Source organism: Lipophrys pholis, assembly GCF_963383615.2.
Source record: "Lipophrys pholis genome assembly, chromosome: 20".
In the NCBI taxonomy this organism is placed as follows: domain Eukaryota; kingdom Metazoa; phylum Chordata; class Actinopteri; order Blenniiformes; family Blenniidae; genus Lipophrys; species Lipophrys pholis.
In genome coordinates, this window is record NC_137648.1 from 6,187,630 (window position 1) to 6,206,563 (window position 18,934).

Here is an 18,934-nt window from a genome sequence, read left to right on the forward strand (position 1 = left end):
GCTGTGCTCCTCACTTTACAGCCGGACTTTTCTTTTTCTTTTTTTTTCTTTTCTCTTTTTTTTGTACCTTCTTCTTGCTGCAGAACTTTTCTCACAGCCAGATCTCTGTCAGGATCTCCAGAAGTGGGCTCCACTCCAATTCATTAAAGGTAAATTATATCCAAAGGCTGCATTAACTCACGCCGGTCCATTTCTGTTTCAATGGGCTCCGCGTTGCTCTTCCACATTTTCCATTAAATATTGGCTCGTTATACCCGGCCTCTGTCAGCACTGTGCATGCATACCAAAAGGTTCAACGAGAGTGTATGTTTACATGCAGCCTCTTGGATGCAGGAGCTGCATTATGCATCATTCTGTGCACTTAACAGCTTTTTATTGCTGCCATACATCTTCCTGTGATTTGAAAAGCTGTATTTTTGAACAGCTTTACTTGCTTTTAATGCTTCTTACCGCCTCGTTTGCATTTTGGGAAACAGTTGTAAAATATTGAAAATAAACCTAAACAGTGGTATTGATTGCTTTAATTCAAACTCGTCTTTATGAGCCTGCCACCTCAGCCTCAGTGAACTCTGTTTACTTACCAGTGGCTCTGCACCAAACCAAAGGCCTGCAAGCCAGTGGGCCTTCTTCACCAAGGTCAATATTGACCCAAGTTATTTAGCAAATTTGGTTGAGGAAAAAAAAAACTCCAGTTCTTTCAATAATTCATTTTTCCCCTCCTTCCTCTTAGGCCCTTTGCTCACTCACACTGTCGAGGCGAGCCTGTGCAGACACGCTGTATTTTTCCACTAAATCCACAACACTTCAAGCGGATCACACTATCTCCATCAGCAGCGTTTCCAAGGATGAGCTGTGTGTCTGCAAACTGTCTGAGAGGCGTGTTGCTCCTCCTGCTGGCCCAGGCAACGACATCCATGGTGATGCTTCCAAACTCCACAGGCTGGGAGGGGATTTTGGACAAGTACCTGGACGAGGACGGGGACTGGTGGGAGGTCAAGCAGAGAGGGAAGAGGGCCATCACCGACAGTGACGCTCAGCAGATCCTAGACCTTCACAACAAGCTCAGAGGCCAGGTTTACCCTCCGGCATCCAACATGGAGTACATGGTAAGTGGATCAAGGAGGCTGAAGTGTTGTGATGGACTCCCATAAATAAGTGGAATCGTAGTAATGCCGTAAATAAATGTGAAAACATTTTGACCTTGCTCTGAACTCCCTGGGAGTCTTGCACAGTGTGGGCCATATAGCTTGGAGAAGTGACCCAGTCACCAGACTGCCTGGCACTTGCCCCACTTGGCTCCAAATATGCCGCATGCCAGCATCTAAGTACCTCCACACATTACCCCCCCCCCCCCCCACACACACACACACACAGACACAAATGCACATAACTTAGTACCCATGTGACTTTGGTTGTTTTGCCAAAAGAGAAGAATTCAGCCAACTTGCCAATGATCACATTTGTACTGTGTGTGTGTGTGTGTGTGTGTGTGTGTGTGTGTGTGTGTGTGTGTGTGTGTGTGTGTGTGTGTGTGTGTGTGTGTGTGTGTGTGTGTGTGTGTGTGTGTGTGTGTGTGTGTGTGTGTGTGTGTGTGTGTGTGTGTGTGTGTGTGTGCGTGTGTGTGCGTGTGTGTGTGCGTGTGTGTGCGTGTGTGTGTTTTAACTCATGCAAAGAGATTTGTTTGACTTTATCCTTCAGCCATCACGTGTATGTACAGTGCCAGATCACTTTTCACAGTGCAATTAGAATCAGAGCAAGGCACCAAGGCTTGTTTTACCAGCTGTCTCACCCCCCACCACTGCACACGCACATACACACAGGGGCATACCACACCTTCTGAAAGCCAGTGCTGCACAGATCTGGAACTTTTCCAAATGCGCTACATGCGTAGGCACAGCTTGACCGCTTAAGTGCGTTGCCACCAACGGTTAAAGTCGATACAATTTGCAAAAAGTAATGAGGTTTTATCATCCTTTCATCCTGTGCTTAAAGAGCTGCATAACAAAAGGCAGTATTATTCTGTGGTAAAGGCAAATAAACAGTTCCTGCTGGGGGCAATTTCTGGGCTGTGTAATTGTATAATTGAGAGGTTGGGCTCGTGTGTGTGTTACTGTGTATGTGCACGTGTGTGTGTTATAAGCTCAGCCTGGCAGGCTTCAGGCCTCTAGTGGAGGCACACGCTAGTGGAAAAATGCTGAGCCAGCAGAAAGAGCAGCTCTTTTCTACTGTCTCCTATTACAGTTGGCTGGGTATTTTATTTTATTTTTTTAGCCCCAGGGGCACCCGGGGGTGAAGTATGGAGAGGCATGCAACAAGAGGATGTGAGGTGAGAGAAACAAAGCAAAAGTAAAAAAATATAAAGAAATAAAATAAAAATCCAGGATGAATAAAGGTGTAAAATGAAAGGAAAATGTAGGGGAAAAATCATGCAAATAGAAAAAGGAGGCAGCAGTGTGAGACCTATGGAGGGTGAGACAGCTCAGCGAAACAGGTGTCAAAATAATTGAGTGGAATGAGAGTGAGGCTGCAGGAAATGAGAAAAGAAAGATATTTGGAAGCGGCACAAAGGAAGAGGAGACAATGACTTCCCGAGAATAGGCACCGACATCTTAACGTGTAATTCTGTAGATTTCGGTACGGCACAAAACTGTTTGGGTCATATGTAAAGTGGTTTCTCTCTGATTTCTCTTTGTACTTTGTCTCGAAAAGGGCTCCGTATTCCTCAGCTTTTCCTCCAGTCTCTGCTGAACTCCTGTCACCTTTCAAAAACCTCACAGCTTCACTGTACTGGAAGACTTCATAGACATGCTCGCCTGCTCTCCCGACACATTCATGCATGGAGACACACACACACACACACGGACACATTCACACGCACACTCGTTCACACAAATCCTTGCACACATACATAACCATTTGGCCATCAGCTCTGTTATTGTCTGCTATTGTATTAAACCATAACCCGAGTGACCCTCAGTGGCAATCATCACAGAGACTCAAAGATAGCATCAAACCAAATCCCCCCCCCCCCCCCCCCCCTCCCCCCTTTCCTCCCGCTTCATCTGCTTCTTTTTTCTTGCCCTCTCTCGTTCTCTCTCTCTCTCTCTTCCTCCTTGCTTATCCCTGTGGCTCCGTTCCCATTCTGTCATTATCCAACACAGAGGCCCCCAAAAATTCCCCCGGATAAGCGTTCACACTCGGTAGTGATCCACAAAGCTTTGACGCAGCTTCAGGAGGGGGACAGCAGTTCTGCCTCTCACTCAGATGTTGACCCACAGGTATAAACAGCAAAGTGTCAGTGTTTGAAGCCCTCTAAGACAAACAGAAGGCATCTTGGGAGAAAAGCTCCCAACCGCCTTGATGTTTAACTTGGCTTTGCTGGATTCTCCTCGGGTCAGTGATGTTACCTAATTATTGTAAAGTGCTATTGACAATTTTTCCATCCAGGATGAATCAGGCGAGCTTCAGGGATTTAATTTCATTGTGCATCATCAGGCTAATTTGATTCTCAGCCTTGTAAAGCCCAGGGAGATAAACAGTCAGGAGGCTAGTAAATGTTCCCTGAATTAACTTCATCCTGCATGTTTAATTATGAAAATATGGACAAAGTTTCTGAAACATTATGACATGAAGCAGTTTGACCAAATAAAGAAAATATCCCAAAATATTGTAACAAAATCACCAGATACAGTCGAATATTAGTTGATGACTCACACCTACACTGATCGCTTAATGTGGACCAATGGGAAAGGGGGTGTATTTATGTACCGTCCAGCCTCTATACCACTTTATCCAACTTAGGGTCTTGACTGGCTGGATCCTTTCCCAGCTATGAAGGCAGATTCTATCTTGTTCAGTCCATCACAAGAGAAACGAGTAGAGACTGACAATCACACAAACTTACATTCACACCTCCAAGCAATTAAGAGAAACCAATTTGCTCTCTGTGTTTTTGGACGACGGGAAGAAACCCCAAAGATTGGACTTGAACTGGGGTTATTTACACTGTGAGATACTAACCAGTATCCCACCTTCTGAGACTATCAAATACATCATTTCTAAATGAACCAAATGGTCCTACAAAATTGGAAGGTGGGTTACTCTCAAACTTGGTCCGAGGTTTGATCAGTTTGTTACATCCATTGAGTCTCCACAGGAAGGTACCCAGAGGGCATCTGAAACAGGGTCCCCTGAACATACCTTCTTTCGTCTGTTTAGCCTGATCGAGATGGATTCAATTTGCAAATAAGGGCTACAATCCAGGGCAGAGAACAATTGTTTGTGAGCTAGCCTGATGAGAAAGACCAAAGAACAGCCATAGAGTCAGAAAGTTCCTCACCTGCGTTGATTGTGTTCTGTCTGTGGGAATCGCCCGTGTGGGAGAACAAAGAGCACACTAAACCTCCTCAATGTAAAGCCAAGATTGTAAACATTGCTCTTCCTCCAAATGCACTTACAGTGATTGGATTGCAGTCACACCCACCCTTCTCACCTCCGGGTACATTGCCATTAAACTTTACCAGGAGCCCCAACGAGTCCCCAGTTATCTGTGATAGAGTGGACCACTTCTGCTTCTTCGTCACTTTTGCTCTGACCATGTGAGTGCTGCTTTATCATGTTGGCAATATCCGCCGAGGGCAATAATTTTCCACCCTGACTCGACTCAGTTTAATTGAAGCCTTTCCTCCTATATTGGCTCATCAGCCATTTTTTTTAAACTCTGTTGATCCACTCCAAGGTAATCATTCACTCTCCACTTCCCGATCATATGTGAATTTCCAGTGTTGTATTATCTGCTACAGTTTGGCCTGTTTCTAAATCCATATCAAGCCAGCTTTCTCCCACAAAAGCATTTTTCATCCTCACCACATTAATGCAGCATCATTACTTGATGTTGCATCATTAGATTTTGTACAGCTGTAATTTATAACTCAAAACTTTTTATTTTATTTTTAATATGTTGGTCCACAAATTCACAAGTGAACTTAGTATGCGCTGTTCAGCGGAGAAGTGGTTAACACACTCGCCTTATCAAGAGAACGTACCCGGTCAGCGTCCACGTTGGTCTGGATGACCTTTCTGTTTGGAGTTTTTATCTTTTCTCGGCATTTTAAAGTAAATGGTGAATCTAAATTGCCTGTAGGTGTGATTGTAAATTATTATCTGTCACTCTGTGTTTGTCCTATGGTAAACTGGCAACATTGGCCACTTTGGATAAAGTGGTACAGGAGGTGATGGATGGACTTAGCCCATGGTTGTGTTCATACATACAATAGAACATCACTTTCCTCTTATAAAGCAAATGTGGTCAGATTTTTGTATTCAAGGAGTCACAGAATTTTAGACAAGATCCAAATGCAGTCAATGATGTAATTTCAGATGATGTGCGCAGGAGCGCATATTCCAAACAGTGCATCACCCTTGGGCTTTCAAGATGATATCTTTTTGTATTTATGTTGCACTTTTAAAAGCCATGGTTACAATAAAATTATAAATATATCTATTTAAATTTAGTTAACCGGGTCGATTCCAGTTAACTAAGGTCACCAGTCCATCACTGTACAAATGCAGAAAGATCATCAATTCACTTTGCATTCATGTTTTTGGACTGGGAGAACATGCAAACTCCACACAAAGTATCAACCTGTATTCAAACTGGCACCTTAGTAATATGAAATGAGATTGCGATCAAGAAATAAATTACATAAAACACAAATGTTTTTAAAAATCCATCTATGAAACAAAAGTCCATATGAAAAAGGTGAGTTTTAAGAAAAGATGAAAAAGACAGAGATGGAGGAGCCCAAAAGCAAAGACTGGGTCACACAAAGTGACGAGTCGGGATTATGGCAACATTTAAAGAGGAACCTCAGAGGATCTGAACAGGCTCATAGAGAGTTAGGTTCCTCCTTAACAGTAAAACCTAACTGTTTAGGAATTTACAAATAAGTAATGGCATTTTTAAATCATTTCTTAAGCTCACTCACTGTATCTTAGCGCTGGTGAGCAGTTGAATGCATTGCAGTACAATGCTTCGCCACCCATGCTGTGGGAATCTGTGAACACAAATTAACAAACATGCTTTGACTCATTTACTTCATTGATTATTGGCTCTTTGTGTTTCGGTCACACACTTGCGTCTCTTGTCTTCTCAACATCCCCTCTTCTCCAGCTTTGCATTCCCAGTTCCCATATCTTCGCCCTGTTTTTCAGTATGTCTCGTCATACACCATTGATTATGAGCAGGAAACTCATACTTGCAGAGGAACTAACCTTGTGTACCCCTGGAATGCAACCAGATGACTAAGGAAGTAAAAAAAAAATAAAAAATCTGGCCGCAAATGAAGTGTTAAGCGAAATAAACAATGCAGTGTGCACAGTGCTGAAAGACTTTTGCAGGGGAGGTGTTTTTCTTTACAGGCCCCGCAGAAGTGCGGTCGGAGCGGGCAGTGGACGGGGTGGGTGGAGGGGGCTTCGTGGTTACAAGGCCTCCCCTGCTGGGCTCGCTATGCAAACAACGGCAGCTTGACAAGCCGGCTGTACTCTGTACAGACTCAACAGCTGAAAAATATGTGTCTCAGTCGACACTTTCTGAGCCCGCTTTCACTGCAACTTTCCAAGTTCCTCTGCTGGAAGCTCCATTTTGGATTTGACATTATTTATGACATTCATCGAAAAATGTTACAAATCATGTCTGTGTGATGTAAACTGCAATTTGCATAATTCTCCTCCGCAAACCAGCAGCCAGCGTTTTGGAGTAATTTTCACTTGGACGCGACACTGTAGTTGTGGTCACAGTTAAAAAAATAAAAATAAAAAAAAATGTAGAAACCCACAAGCGTTTATTTATGGTCAAAAACATCGTGCTGGCCACATTCAAGTGCTCAAGTACAGAATGTCTCATGTGCTGAGGTTTGCAGATCGTTTTGCACTCGCCACACGTCAAGGTATTTCAGCTTGTGTTTCAGGGTGAACTGAGAATTTCATAGTGCATAGAGACCACTTGTTGAGCAAAGTGAATTTTGAATTATGTAGATTGAAACCAAAGTCAACAACATTGCAACAGCAGACAATGTCTTGTACTGAACTTTATGAGCGTGTCTGTTTCAGGAGCAAAAACGGGATACAAAACAGATACGACAATACCAACATAGTGACATGTATTTGCAGCTCAGAGTCCACAGAGGCCATGTCTGAGCAGAGATAGAGTTTCATGGAAACAAACACTGAGTCTTGTTTTAGCCATGGCTCTGTCAGGTGTCATATGGAGTTATTGTGCGAGGATTCTGTAGCAATTTGCTTATGTGTATGTATTGAGATCAATTTTAAATGTGCATTAGCCTCATGTGGAGTTACTTAACATCTCTAAAAGGTTAACAGAAAACATAACATGGGTGTTTTTTGATTTGAATGTATCGACAGCCAGCGCGTTTCCCAGAACCAGCTGAAGAAACTTTTCAGAGTTCGTTTGCAGCGCTGCCAGACATCCTGTTGTTAGGTGTGTGTTATGTGTGTGTGTGCGTTGAGGCGTAATGCAGAGAGCAGCACTTGTTTTTGGGGGGGGGGGTAGAAATAATGGGTGACGGACGACGGAGTAGGAAGTGGCGGCGGAACCGGGGAGTAATTTTAGTGTCTGTTATTGGATGAGATTTCACTGAGGGGTAAGCTGAATTCCGACGCCCGATGTGTGAAATGCAAAAACCTGTGACACTTTTTGCTCGTACTCTCACACGTGTACACACACGCATAACTCCACTCAAACTTTCCCATACAAACCAGTAATCTTCACACTGAAGGTGAAAGTGAAGGTGTGCAATTAAAGAAGCATACAGTGTCCTTCAGAGGAATTACAGCTGGTGTTATTCTTGCACTTTTAAAAAAAAAAAAAAAAGCAGAATGTAGGTCAGCAGAGAGGAAGGACACTCTTTGCATTCCCAGAAAACCCCAGAATGGGAATATGATCCTTTAGTATCCAACCAGAGCAAAACTTTACTGAGAGGGCAATTCAGGGAGAGGTGAAGTGAAACAAAGGCTTGCACCCAGTCATCTCACCAGAGACATATGGAAGGTATTACTTAAGGAAAAACAGCTTTTGCATTTTTTGAATAACACCCAATCCCAGGGGAGAACCCATCCGGCAAAAGTCAGCTGAGAAGTAATAAAGTCGGAACGCTTTTCGGCAGCAGCTACGTGTCAAGATTTTTTTAAATCTTTTTTGCATTTAAATTATTGCTGCTCTTTAAATAATATCTTCCACTTATCACAACATTCACATATTGCGCTCTTTCAGTAAGTGTTTAAAATCTCTGTCAAATTACTGACCACAGAAATAAAGTCTATACCACAGTAAACATCTCCCATTACTCAATAACAACTCTATCCTGATGTAACCCATTTTGAGAATTCAAATTGAATTTTTTTTTTCTTTCACAACTCTGAATCAAGTATTATCTAGAAAGCTGATGTGTCCCCCCCCCCCATCTTTCATTCTGTGTAGGTGTGGGACACAGAGTTGGAGCGTACAGCAGAGGAGTGGGCAGAGACTTGTCTGTGGGAGCACGGCCCCGCTGGATTACTACCACAGATTGGGCAGAATCTGGGGGCACACTGGGGATGGTAAATACTGTCATGCGTATACAGTCAATGCATATTGTTTATTTCACTGGAGATGTCTGGTCTGTGGGTGCTGTCTCAAGTGGTGGAAGGTCCCTCTTGTCTCTGCCTTCTCAGTTAGCATTGGGACCTTCTGTGCTTGGGCTTCCCGGCCCCACCGTCCGGCTGATGATGCATGCTTCATTTGAGTGAAACGCCTCTATCTTGACACACCTTAAAGAAGTGAGAAAGAACTGTCAGTTGATTAAATCGACACATTGGTAATGCCAAAGTTGTATAATTCCTATCCTATACTCAGTGGCGGAACTGGCTGGTTTTCCGCCCTTTCTCTCCACTCGTGCATTTTGTGTATGTACTTAATGTTTTACTGTTGGCCATTAGAGTACCTCTCAGTCTATGTTAAAGGGTTGTTGGGGGTCAAAACAACAATTTCCACTCCTGTCTTCAATAATGGCATGGCCTGTTTTTCCATTTCTCTTCACATTTTGTTGTCCAGTTTGCTCTTTGTCCCTGTTCTTTATTTTGTACCTAATAATTAACTGCCGGTCTCTACATGCACCATTATAATGTTTTGTGAGGTTTAAGTATTTGCATTGTTCATTCACCCACACAGTCTTTGTTTTTCACACATTTTGGTCACTTTTGCTAAGAAAACAAGTAAAGGCTTCATTCCTTCAAATCATTCCTTACACTCCCATAAAATGTCTATTAGATTGTGCTTCAACAAAACATTGTGTGCTAAGTAGTTCTTACTGTAGCACAGCTCTCACAAGCTTTTTGATTGCAGTGTTCTGCTTTATATGGCCAACAGCAGTCACTCCTGACATTTAACTATATGATCATATCAAGGGTAAACATGTAGAAATTGGCCACTTTTAGAAATTAAGCAACAGCCACCGGTGACATTTACCTACTGTGAGTGAACACAAAGACACAAATATAGCCTGTATTCCCATACGTCCAGCATAATCAACCACAAGTAGCAACTCTTGCATGTTGTGTTTGTTCATTTGCTCACTGTCCCCCTCAGATCTCCTGAACACAGCTTGGCTTCACATAAGAGACTCTTGTTCCACGTGTAATCACATCAGTCCACAGTCGAGATGTGTGCCTGATTCTAATCAGATTAACTAGCAGCACCTGGTGCCAGATCAGTGTCCTTGGTTACAGAGCGCACATGCTTGATAACCACTTACCAGAGTCCTGATAGAAGTGTGTCCTCTGTGTCTTTAGCATTATCTGTGCAGCAGATAGTTGCTGCATAATATGCTACAACGAAGTCCCATCCGACTCTCATCAAGAACGCATATATTTGACCTTCTAGAGGTTTTCCAGCCACAGGCGTGCATTATATTAAGCAATTTTTAAAGTGTCGTCTTATCATCACATGTTAGATGTGTGTGTTATTATACCAAGTCCTTGCAAGTGTCTTGGAAGCTTAGTTAGAAGAAGAAAATAACCAGTTGCATAATATCAACACCCACACCAACAGGGACAAAAGTAACGCTTCTCAGAAGTTTATAACGATTTTATTCTCATCCCTGCAGGTATCGTCCACCCACCTTCCATGTGCAGGCCTGGTATGACGAAGTGAAAGACTACTCCTTTCCTTATCCCCAAGAGTGCAATCCCTACTGTCCCTTACGATGCTCTGGCCCAGTTTGTACGCATTACACCCAGGTAGTCAGGACTGGATTCTTCTGAAGATATTAAAACATTTGAAACTGTAAAGTCAGCAAGGGTGTGACATTCAGTTTTTGTGTTATTGTCTTTTTTATAGTTGGTCTGGGCCACCAGCAGTCGGATTGGCTGTGCTGTCAACCTTTGTTACAACATGAATGTGTGGGGACAGATTTGGGCCAAAGCCGTGTACCTTGTCTGCAACTATTCGCCGAAGTGAGTACATATGTTACGTGTCGCCACCTGCACAGCCTATATACAGGCAGAAGAGGTGATAAGAGTAAATGTAAGCCTGCATTGTTTAAATTCTGCCATAGGGGAAACTGGTGGGGCCATTCACCTTACAAACATGGGACCCCATGCTCTGCCTGTCCTCCCAGCTACGGAGGAGGATGCAAGGACAACGTCTGCTACAAAGGTGTGTGTGTGCGTGTGCGTGTGTGTGTGTGTTAGCCTCGAACACAAAAGTAGAGCGGCTTGCGAAAACAGCTGCTCATCACACTGTTTCTCTTGCTTTTCTTTAAGATGACAGCTCCTACCCTCCACAAGAGGAAACTGAGGAAAACAACTTTATTGAACCAGAGGCCCCCCGTACCACCAAGCCCCGGCCCCGGGCCCCCAGGCCGGAGTCTCCCAGTCGCCCCACCCCGGCCCCCACCAAACCCCCCACAGAGGACCTGCAGAAGAATGAAGTGGTCAACACACAGCAGATGTGTAAGCTGCCATTTAACTGTTTATTCTGGATCTTGTTTCTTCTTAAATTGAGGCTTTAGGATATGATTTTAGGTCTAGGAGGGGCAGAAAGTGGAAGCGCAGGACCATTCTATAGCTTTTTGCTAAATTTGGTCAGGAGAAAAAATGGAAAAGTAGTATGCTTGGTGTTGAGCAATAATGGATACAAAAAGTGTTTTTCTAAAAGGGAGAGAAAAAAAGACTATTTTTCTTGCAATTTCTTTTAAATTGTCTTGATGTTCTGTGGCCTTTATCCGACATCTTCCTGATTAACCCTGACAGTCTCTCAAGTGTACTTAATATTGCAAGTCACTCTTTGGAGCCGGGAGGGGAAGGGGGAGCCTATTTTAGCATGATCCCCTGAGTGTGTGTTTGTTTTTGGCTGGCTGAGAAGGGTTGAGGGGTGAGAGGGGCTCGCTGTGGTTTTTAAATGGCTTCCTCTCTGCAGCGCATGGGGCCCGTGCTTGTAAGATGAGACGCTTCCTCTAGTATTGCTGACCACCCTGAACTGGGTTGCAGGAATTCGTGTCTCTTGGTTTTTGAAGCATCACAACAATGTTCCAATGGGCTTCACTCAACTCTGACTTTAGAAACGAATTCGTCTGTGTCGCAGTTGCCAGTTCCGACATGTGGCGTTATGGTTTTTGTGTTTTAGCTCAGCTGGTGACGTGTGACACGAAGCTTCGAGATCAGTGTAAAGGAACTCCATGTAACAGGTACGGTGAAGATGAAACGTTATAGCAATCTTGAAATGCAAATAAAAACAAATACAAGCCTATTAATGTGGCTTTTTAATGCTTTAATTGATAGATATGAGTGTCCAGCTGGATGCTTGGATGCTGCAGGAAAAGTAGTTGGGACAGTATACTATGAAATGGTAAGTATTCATTCAGAATGTGCACATTTTTTTGCCTGTATACACCAAGACATAAACTACGCACAAAATGTATGCAAATGTCTCACTGATAAGTTGATTCTGGGTTGTAACAATGTACCTTGACAAAATTTCCTACAATTGGAAAGTCTGATTATTTCATTTTTAAATAGTGCCACATTTTTAAGGTTGATGAATTTGTGGGATGAGCTGCAGAGCTGAAATATGTGTATTGTTCTTATTAAACAAAGTAAAGAAAAGCTCTTTAGCTCCAGTGGAAACGATTTGACAAATCTTACTTGGGCACAACCCCACATACTGATCTCAGCTGCTCATCCCAGAAATGCATGTTGCTTATAAATGTTTCACCATTAAAACGGACAAAGACTTATTGCCAAGAAGCATTGTCACAATGGAGGAATGATGTACCAAACACAAATTCCCTCACTTCATGTGTATATATTATATATACTGACCTATATGCATAATACATTTTGAAATGTTTACAACAGAGTCAGGCATGTATAATGACATACATAGTTATTTAAGAGCACACAGATTTAAGAGGAGAAAACAAAGACACATCGGTTTGTTGTTAAACATATCACATACTGTATAACAGACCAAATAAGCTAAAATGATCCACTGCTGTACGTAATTATTGAACACAGCATGACATGAAACCTGTAGTCTGATGATATGTATACAGCTCCTTCTAACTACGATGTCAGCAACATGCAAATGATGTAATTAAATTGTCCTGCAGCAATCAAGTGTGTGCAGAGCTGGCCTGCATGCGGGTGTCATAGACAATGACGGAGGATGGATGGATGTTACAAGACAAGGCAGAAAAGACTTTTTCATCAAGTCCAACAAGAACGGAGTCCAGTCGCTCGGGTGAGGCAACGAGGCCGTCACGGCTTCATTTCGATGGTGAAATTGACAGATCATAATGGAGTCTGATGCTGTTGTGTGACTTTCCTCCTGACAGAAAATATCAAAGTGCTAATGCCTTCACAGTTTCCAGGGTGGCAGGTTAGTCAGACAAAGACTGTGACTACGTCATATTGAATTACTTATTATGACTTGTTTTGAAATTGTGTTTGCTGACTATTACAGTTTTTCTTTTTCCGTAGTTAAAGCCATTACTTGTGAAACCACAGTTGCACAGCTGTGTCCGTATGAAAAGCCTGCAAAACACTGTCCAAGGTATGAGCTTCACTATATACTTCTTTGAGTCACTCCTATATTAGATTGTTAGTATATTCACCATGCTATGTCTGTGGAAATGCTGTTGTTTTAGGTTATACTGCCCAAGAAACTGTTTAGAAGAAAACCCTCACATCTCAAGAGTAATCGGTACCAGAATATACTCGGATGTAAGTCCTTCTTTTAAAGAGGAATGCTGCAATCCCCAAATACGGTGTTCAGCAATTACCATGAAACCAGAAAATGAGATTTCTGACATGCTACCTTTCCTCCTCCATGTACCTGTAGAAATCCAGTATATGTCGGGCAGCCGTGCATGCTGGAGTCATCAGGAACGATGCGGGCGGATACATTGACGTGATGCCAGTGGACAAGCGGAAGCACTACATTGCCTCATACCAAAACGGCATTTCTTCAGAGAGGTAGGAGATCGCAACTGTGTGCGGGTGTAGTGGGGAGCACTCTCTCCTCACAGTGTTTGAGTCCTGGCTTTGAGGGCCTTTCTGGCCACTGCCTCTTCTCTCCATGCTTTGCGTTGGCTTAAATGTGATAACGGCACAGGTTCTTACGTTTCATAGCAAAGAACAAAACAAATAAAACATCAGACATACTGGCTTTCTGATGTACCACTGCAGGGATAATTGTTTGAGGCTTCGCTCGCTCAGAGTCTTGAATTAAAGGGAAGGACTTAATACACTTTGGCCCGGAGAAGAGGAGGAAATCAATGATGCTCAGGTGGAGGGGAAATCCATCCACACTCTCCTCTGTGTCCATCTAATCTGTTCAAGACGTAAGCAGTTCATTACATCCATCATGCAGCGCACATGGGAGGATGATTAGCATGCTTCTAGTTTGAAATAATGAATTGCTTAGTAATTAGTGCAGAGTGCATGTTTATGGTTCTCGAAGTGATTTGTGTTTTCAGTATTGGTTTAGAAAGGACGGCCAGTGGACACAGCTCTAAAGCGTAAGATAGAGGCTCACCCAAAGAAACAAATGGTAACTAAATAAAGGTTAAATACAGGTTATTTTTCACAAACAAGCTAACTCTTGTTTTTTATAATGCAAAAGTAATGTTTTGCAGCTCTCATAAGATAAAACATTTAAAGCGTTAAAATGATCATTTTTGCTTATGTCGGTCCTGAATTATTCCGTGCTCTCTCCAAAGCAGTGGGTTGAGTGGACCACACTGTTGAGTGCCACGTGCTGACACGGAGTAGGAAACAAGAGACATCATAGGTTTGTACGGCGCTTGTTGGAATGTTAAGAAGCTTAAGTCAGGCAGTAAAGTACCCACCCAATTCAAATCTGTGCAGCAGAAAAGTGTCTTTTTTTCAGTATTATCAAGCAAATCTGATCTTCAAATTAGATTAAAAGTTTGATGTCAGCCACTGATATCAATAGAATAATTTTTTTATTTATTTAAATTTTTTAATTACTCATTGCAAGCTTGGTCAGCGAGACATTGACGCACATGAAGTGAAGGCGTATGATGAATAAATGCGATACCACCTCCCAACAGCATTAGGGTCACAGGTTTGTACCAGCCTCTCCTCAAAGTTAAAAGTGACCCATATACTGTGTGGCCTGCTCCAGTTTTTAAGAGATATATGAAATTGCACCTAGTTACAGAGTAACTATTGTTACCTTGGTCTATGTATGGTGGAGACTTGCCCGCACAGTCAATCCCTCTCTTTTTATCCGCTCTCATTTCCTTGTCCGTTTCCACCCTATTTATCTTCGTCACACTGCTGAGATGCCTGACGTCTGCCCATCATTCATCTGGCTCCTTTAACTCTGCAACACGTCGTTGTATTAACACACCGTGTTCAACGTGTTTGTGTAGCAATGCCTGGCTTATCTGTTTTCTCGGGAGAGTCTCGGCTGCTCCGTCGGCGTCCTGTCTGTCATCAGAGCGACGGGCTGCACACTGACGCGGACGTGTCGCCACAAAACCGCTCTGTTTGCGTGTGTCTGTCATCTGTGTCTGTCTGCAGAAAGGACCGGGGCACGCTCTGCATCTGACACATGCCACACCCAGGTTGACTCTCCCTCTCCCGTTTCTTTCAGCCTCCAGAACCCTCCTGGAGGGAAGGCGTTCCGGGTGTTCGCCGTGATATGAGTGCCCCTGAGGGCGGCTCCGCCAAACAAAAAAAAGCACTCGGGTTGTTGAATAGGCGGCAATCAAGCCACGTTGTCAAACTCAATGACTGAGATGTTTCTGGCTTTGCTACACTTCAGGGGTTAGAGGTCGTTACCATGACAGCAGAAACCCACCAACAAAAAACTTGACATGTACACAATGAGAACCTTTCTGTGCTCACATTCATGGCATTCTTGTCAGCTTAAGCAGGACATTTTATAATCTGTAAATATAACTGAATATATTGTTGTACATATTTGTTAATAGCGTTACATCTGTATTATTTCTGTGCCATTGCTTTGCCTTCAGTAATGGTAACCTGGTAAGATGGACTTGTTTGCCTTAATATGCTACAATCATTCTTTTGTTTCCAATAAATAGCACATTTTTTTTCAAAATAGGTAAATTTCTTTACCACATGAAGAGGATCTTGTCCAGCTGATGTTGAAATAAATTTTATTTGTACTTAAATGCTAACCTGTGTGCAACTCGAGGGTACAGTGTCAATTTGAGCTTATGTTTCAGCCGTTAAGCGGTTTCATTTTCCACAGCTCTTCTAAAGATATCAAGAGCAGAAAGGAAAAGCATTTCCAGATGAACAATCTTTTGTTGTATATGCCTGTGTGTATATACAACAACAGTGTTTGAAACATTAGCCCTTGCAGTATAAACAGTAGCCAGAGATCAACCAGATTAAAGAGTTCTGTAATTTAAAGTGGTAGTGAGCGTACACTTTTAGCTGCTGTTCCTGGCAAATGAGTGCAAGAGGTCGAAAACCCACCCGTTTTATTTGCTTCCCACCTGCTGAGTGAGGTGAAGGCCGTTCTCCCAGAAGCCAGTAGTGGCTTCAGTCCTGCAGAGCGAGATCCAGTGTCCCTGCCTTCGCCTCACCACAGTCTGAAGGCTGAGGCAGGAAAAGTTAACAACTGGAAAAATGGGTTTGGATGACATCAAAAAGACATGTTGCTGTGTCTTCGCCACACTGCCGATACATCTGACACGTTTCGAGGAGGACTTTTTTCCCCTCTCCAGTTCCAAAGCTGCTGCTAGCGTTTCCGAATAACTCTTTAAGTTGATAACTTCAAGTTTCAAGTCTCAGCTGGATAAGAGGCAAAATGCTGGGGTTTGTTTGTGATCTAGATAGATTTTTTTGTTTTTGGAAGGGGGGGGGGGGGGGGGGGGGGGGCATTACTGCACTTTAAAGTGTACAAATGTAATCTCTTTTCACCTTTTATGGTCCACTTCTGTGTGTGCTGATCCCTGGCCACTCTCTATACTACCATAATGAGTCACTTGCTCTCTCGAGCAAACTGCCAAGAAAATACACACAGTCATCAGTAAACTTTTAGCCTTCTGACTCAAAACTACAGCACCAGTCAGCTTTGTGTGAGACCGCATCAGCTGGATATATTTTCAATTTAAAAGAGTTAAGCTACTTTATATTATTGTGTGAAAATATACAGCATTTATTATAAGATAATAATACATATCATTTGTTTATATTCATGTAAGGAAGGAAAAATAAAGCATATTAAGGCCAACCTGTCAATATAAATGTATGGATGTGTAATTATTATAGAAATCCTATAAAATTACATTGTAATGGCACTTAATTAATATTGTTTTATTGTATTAAGTCTGGCACATTTTTTTTTTATTGGTGCTTTGGAGAGTTTTTTTTGTCATATTTTCTGCTTTTGTGAAGATTGGGGGAAATGGTGTGCATTTATTTTTATATGATTACGCTTTGTGACAATATGGTTTGTAAAGATTGCTGCTATATGTTTTGTGTATTGGTATTTTAAAAAAATTGTTTGTATTTTTTTTTTTTTCTCTCTAAAAAAGTTAATAGTTAGAACTCCCTGCAGGTCGGGAAGTACAGTCCTCCGTCATGGTTGTCAATTTCTAAACAAAGCTTGTGTGCCTTTTATCATCCATTTCACTTTAGCCGGGTTCAAATCCAAAGATGTTTTCATGTCCTCTATAATTATCTCCCTTTGACGTTGGTAAACAAACAAGAATATGCAACAGTTTAATTTCATCCACTATGGACCTCAGTCATAGTTTTTCTTTGACGCGACAGTTATTACAACATGCATTTAACTGTACCGATGTCGCGTTCTTGTTGTGTGAGATTTTCATGCCTCAGGTTGTTTTTGAAATAAAACAATATAATGACCAGAAAGTCATTTTGTTGAGCATTTAGATGTCATATTTCTCCGTTTTTAAAGTTCATTGATGCTTTGATTTAAAGCATTTATATGTGATATAAGTGAATAATACATAACCAATGATTTTATGATGTTTCATCTTTAAATGTGTAATATTTAATATTTTTTTGTGAAATGCAAACTTGAGATAATCTGTAAAATGACACAAAACAGTCAAAAAATGTTTGTGATATGTTGGGTCATATATATATGACACTTCCTACAGCCTGTTGAGTCTTGCAATACAAATTTGTACCACAAGATGGTACATTAAATCACTCACAAGAGGAATAGCCAAAATAGCAAAGGCTGAAGGTCTTGCTATTCTACTATGGTATAGTTTCTGTGATAAGCAGTTAGAGGTCTTTTACTGTGCCGATCCAGTCTGGAACCAAGGCAACTATAAGAAGAGGGTAAAGTGCCAAAAATTTAGAAAACCATGCAAAATATAACTGAAGTCACTTAACACCACGATCCACTGTAAAACGGATGCATGACTTAAATTGTCACATTGACCCTTTAATGTTGTTCAAACAATTTGTAAATATGGTTCTTCACAGAAATGATTGTTGGCATGATGAAAACCGGCACAATGTTTCTCTCTGTGTCGCTCATTAAAGAGCAAAGTCATCATTACGAATTTTTTTGAGAGCAGCAATGGAACAAATTGAGTGGTCCGTGTGAGTCCCATATTACCCGTGTTCTACAATGTTATGACGCTTGTAGGGCTGCACTATGCTGTGACTCAAACTGACAGTCTTTGTCATCTCCAATCATGTTCTGCTAAATTTTGCATGAAGGGCTGAATGTGCACCGCTGGCGCCAATGAGATGAGATTATGAACGCTATCTATTCCAATTAATCTTCTATAAATTGTATCAGAACAGTGGTCGCATAACCTATCTGTATTGATAAATGTTGGCACACTCACAAGAAAGTGCTTACTAAGCACATGCAAAGCAGACCCTCAACATGGAGAGTAATCAATGATCATTAAGCTTCAAGCACTCACTTTTTTTTGTATTTTCTGCAGGTATGTATACACTATAAGGAAAATTCTTGTACAACATAATTTATATTTCCTATTAAACATTCTGGCTTTCTCCAAAGCATGCTGTTATTAAAGCTCATTTGAAAAAAAGAAGAAGAAATTCTTAAATCCAACTTGATCATGTGCAATTGGCTGAGCTGTGCAGAAGAAGGCTGTGAAGAGATTGATTGAGTGTCCATGTCCACCGGGGTCCTGTGAGGGAAGAGGGAGGCACACATCAGACCGGTGTCAGAATTCACAGCGGGGTGTGGTGATAGGTGGCATTCGGAGGCTCTGAAGACTGAAAGGTAATGGGACAAGCTGGGGAGTTAAAGGCAGACAACTGGGCACAGAAAAAAGGGCAGAGATGAACTGAAAGTAGAAAAAGCAGTGGGAACTTTTCTTTTTTCTTTTTTTTTTCTGAGCAAGGCATTGAGATTTTC

General features: G+C 42.0%; 1 protein-coding gene across 1 annotated transcript; it reads left to right on the top strand.

The window, feature by feature from the left end:
- Positions 1-736: 736 nt before the first annotated feature.
- LOC308125312 (cysteine-rich secretory protein LCCL domain-containing 1-like) lies at positions 737-17,451 on the top strand. Its single transcript, XM_080488965.1, has 14 exons — positions 737-1,106; positions 8,498-8,616; positions 10,161-10,293; positions 10,394-10,509; positions 10,611-10,711; positions 10,819-11,007; positions 11,681-11,741; positions 11,836-11,902; positions 12,666-12,796; positions 12,891-12,934; positions 13,036-13,108; positions 13,203-13,278; positions 13,397-13,530; positions 15,179-17,451. Exons 1-14 carry the CDS (start codon positions 846-848, stop codon positions 15,228-15,230), a joined length of 1,557 nt encoding a protein of 518 aa, XP_080345091.1. The 5' UTR covers positions 737-845; the 3' UTR covers positions 15,231-17,451.
- The last annotated feature ends 1,483 nt before the right edge of the window (positions 17,452-18,934 follow it).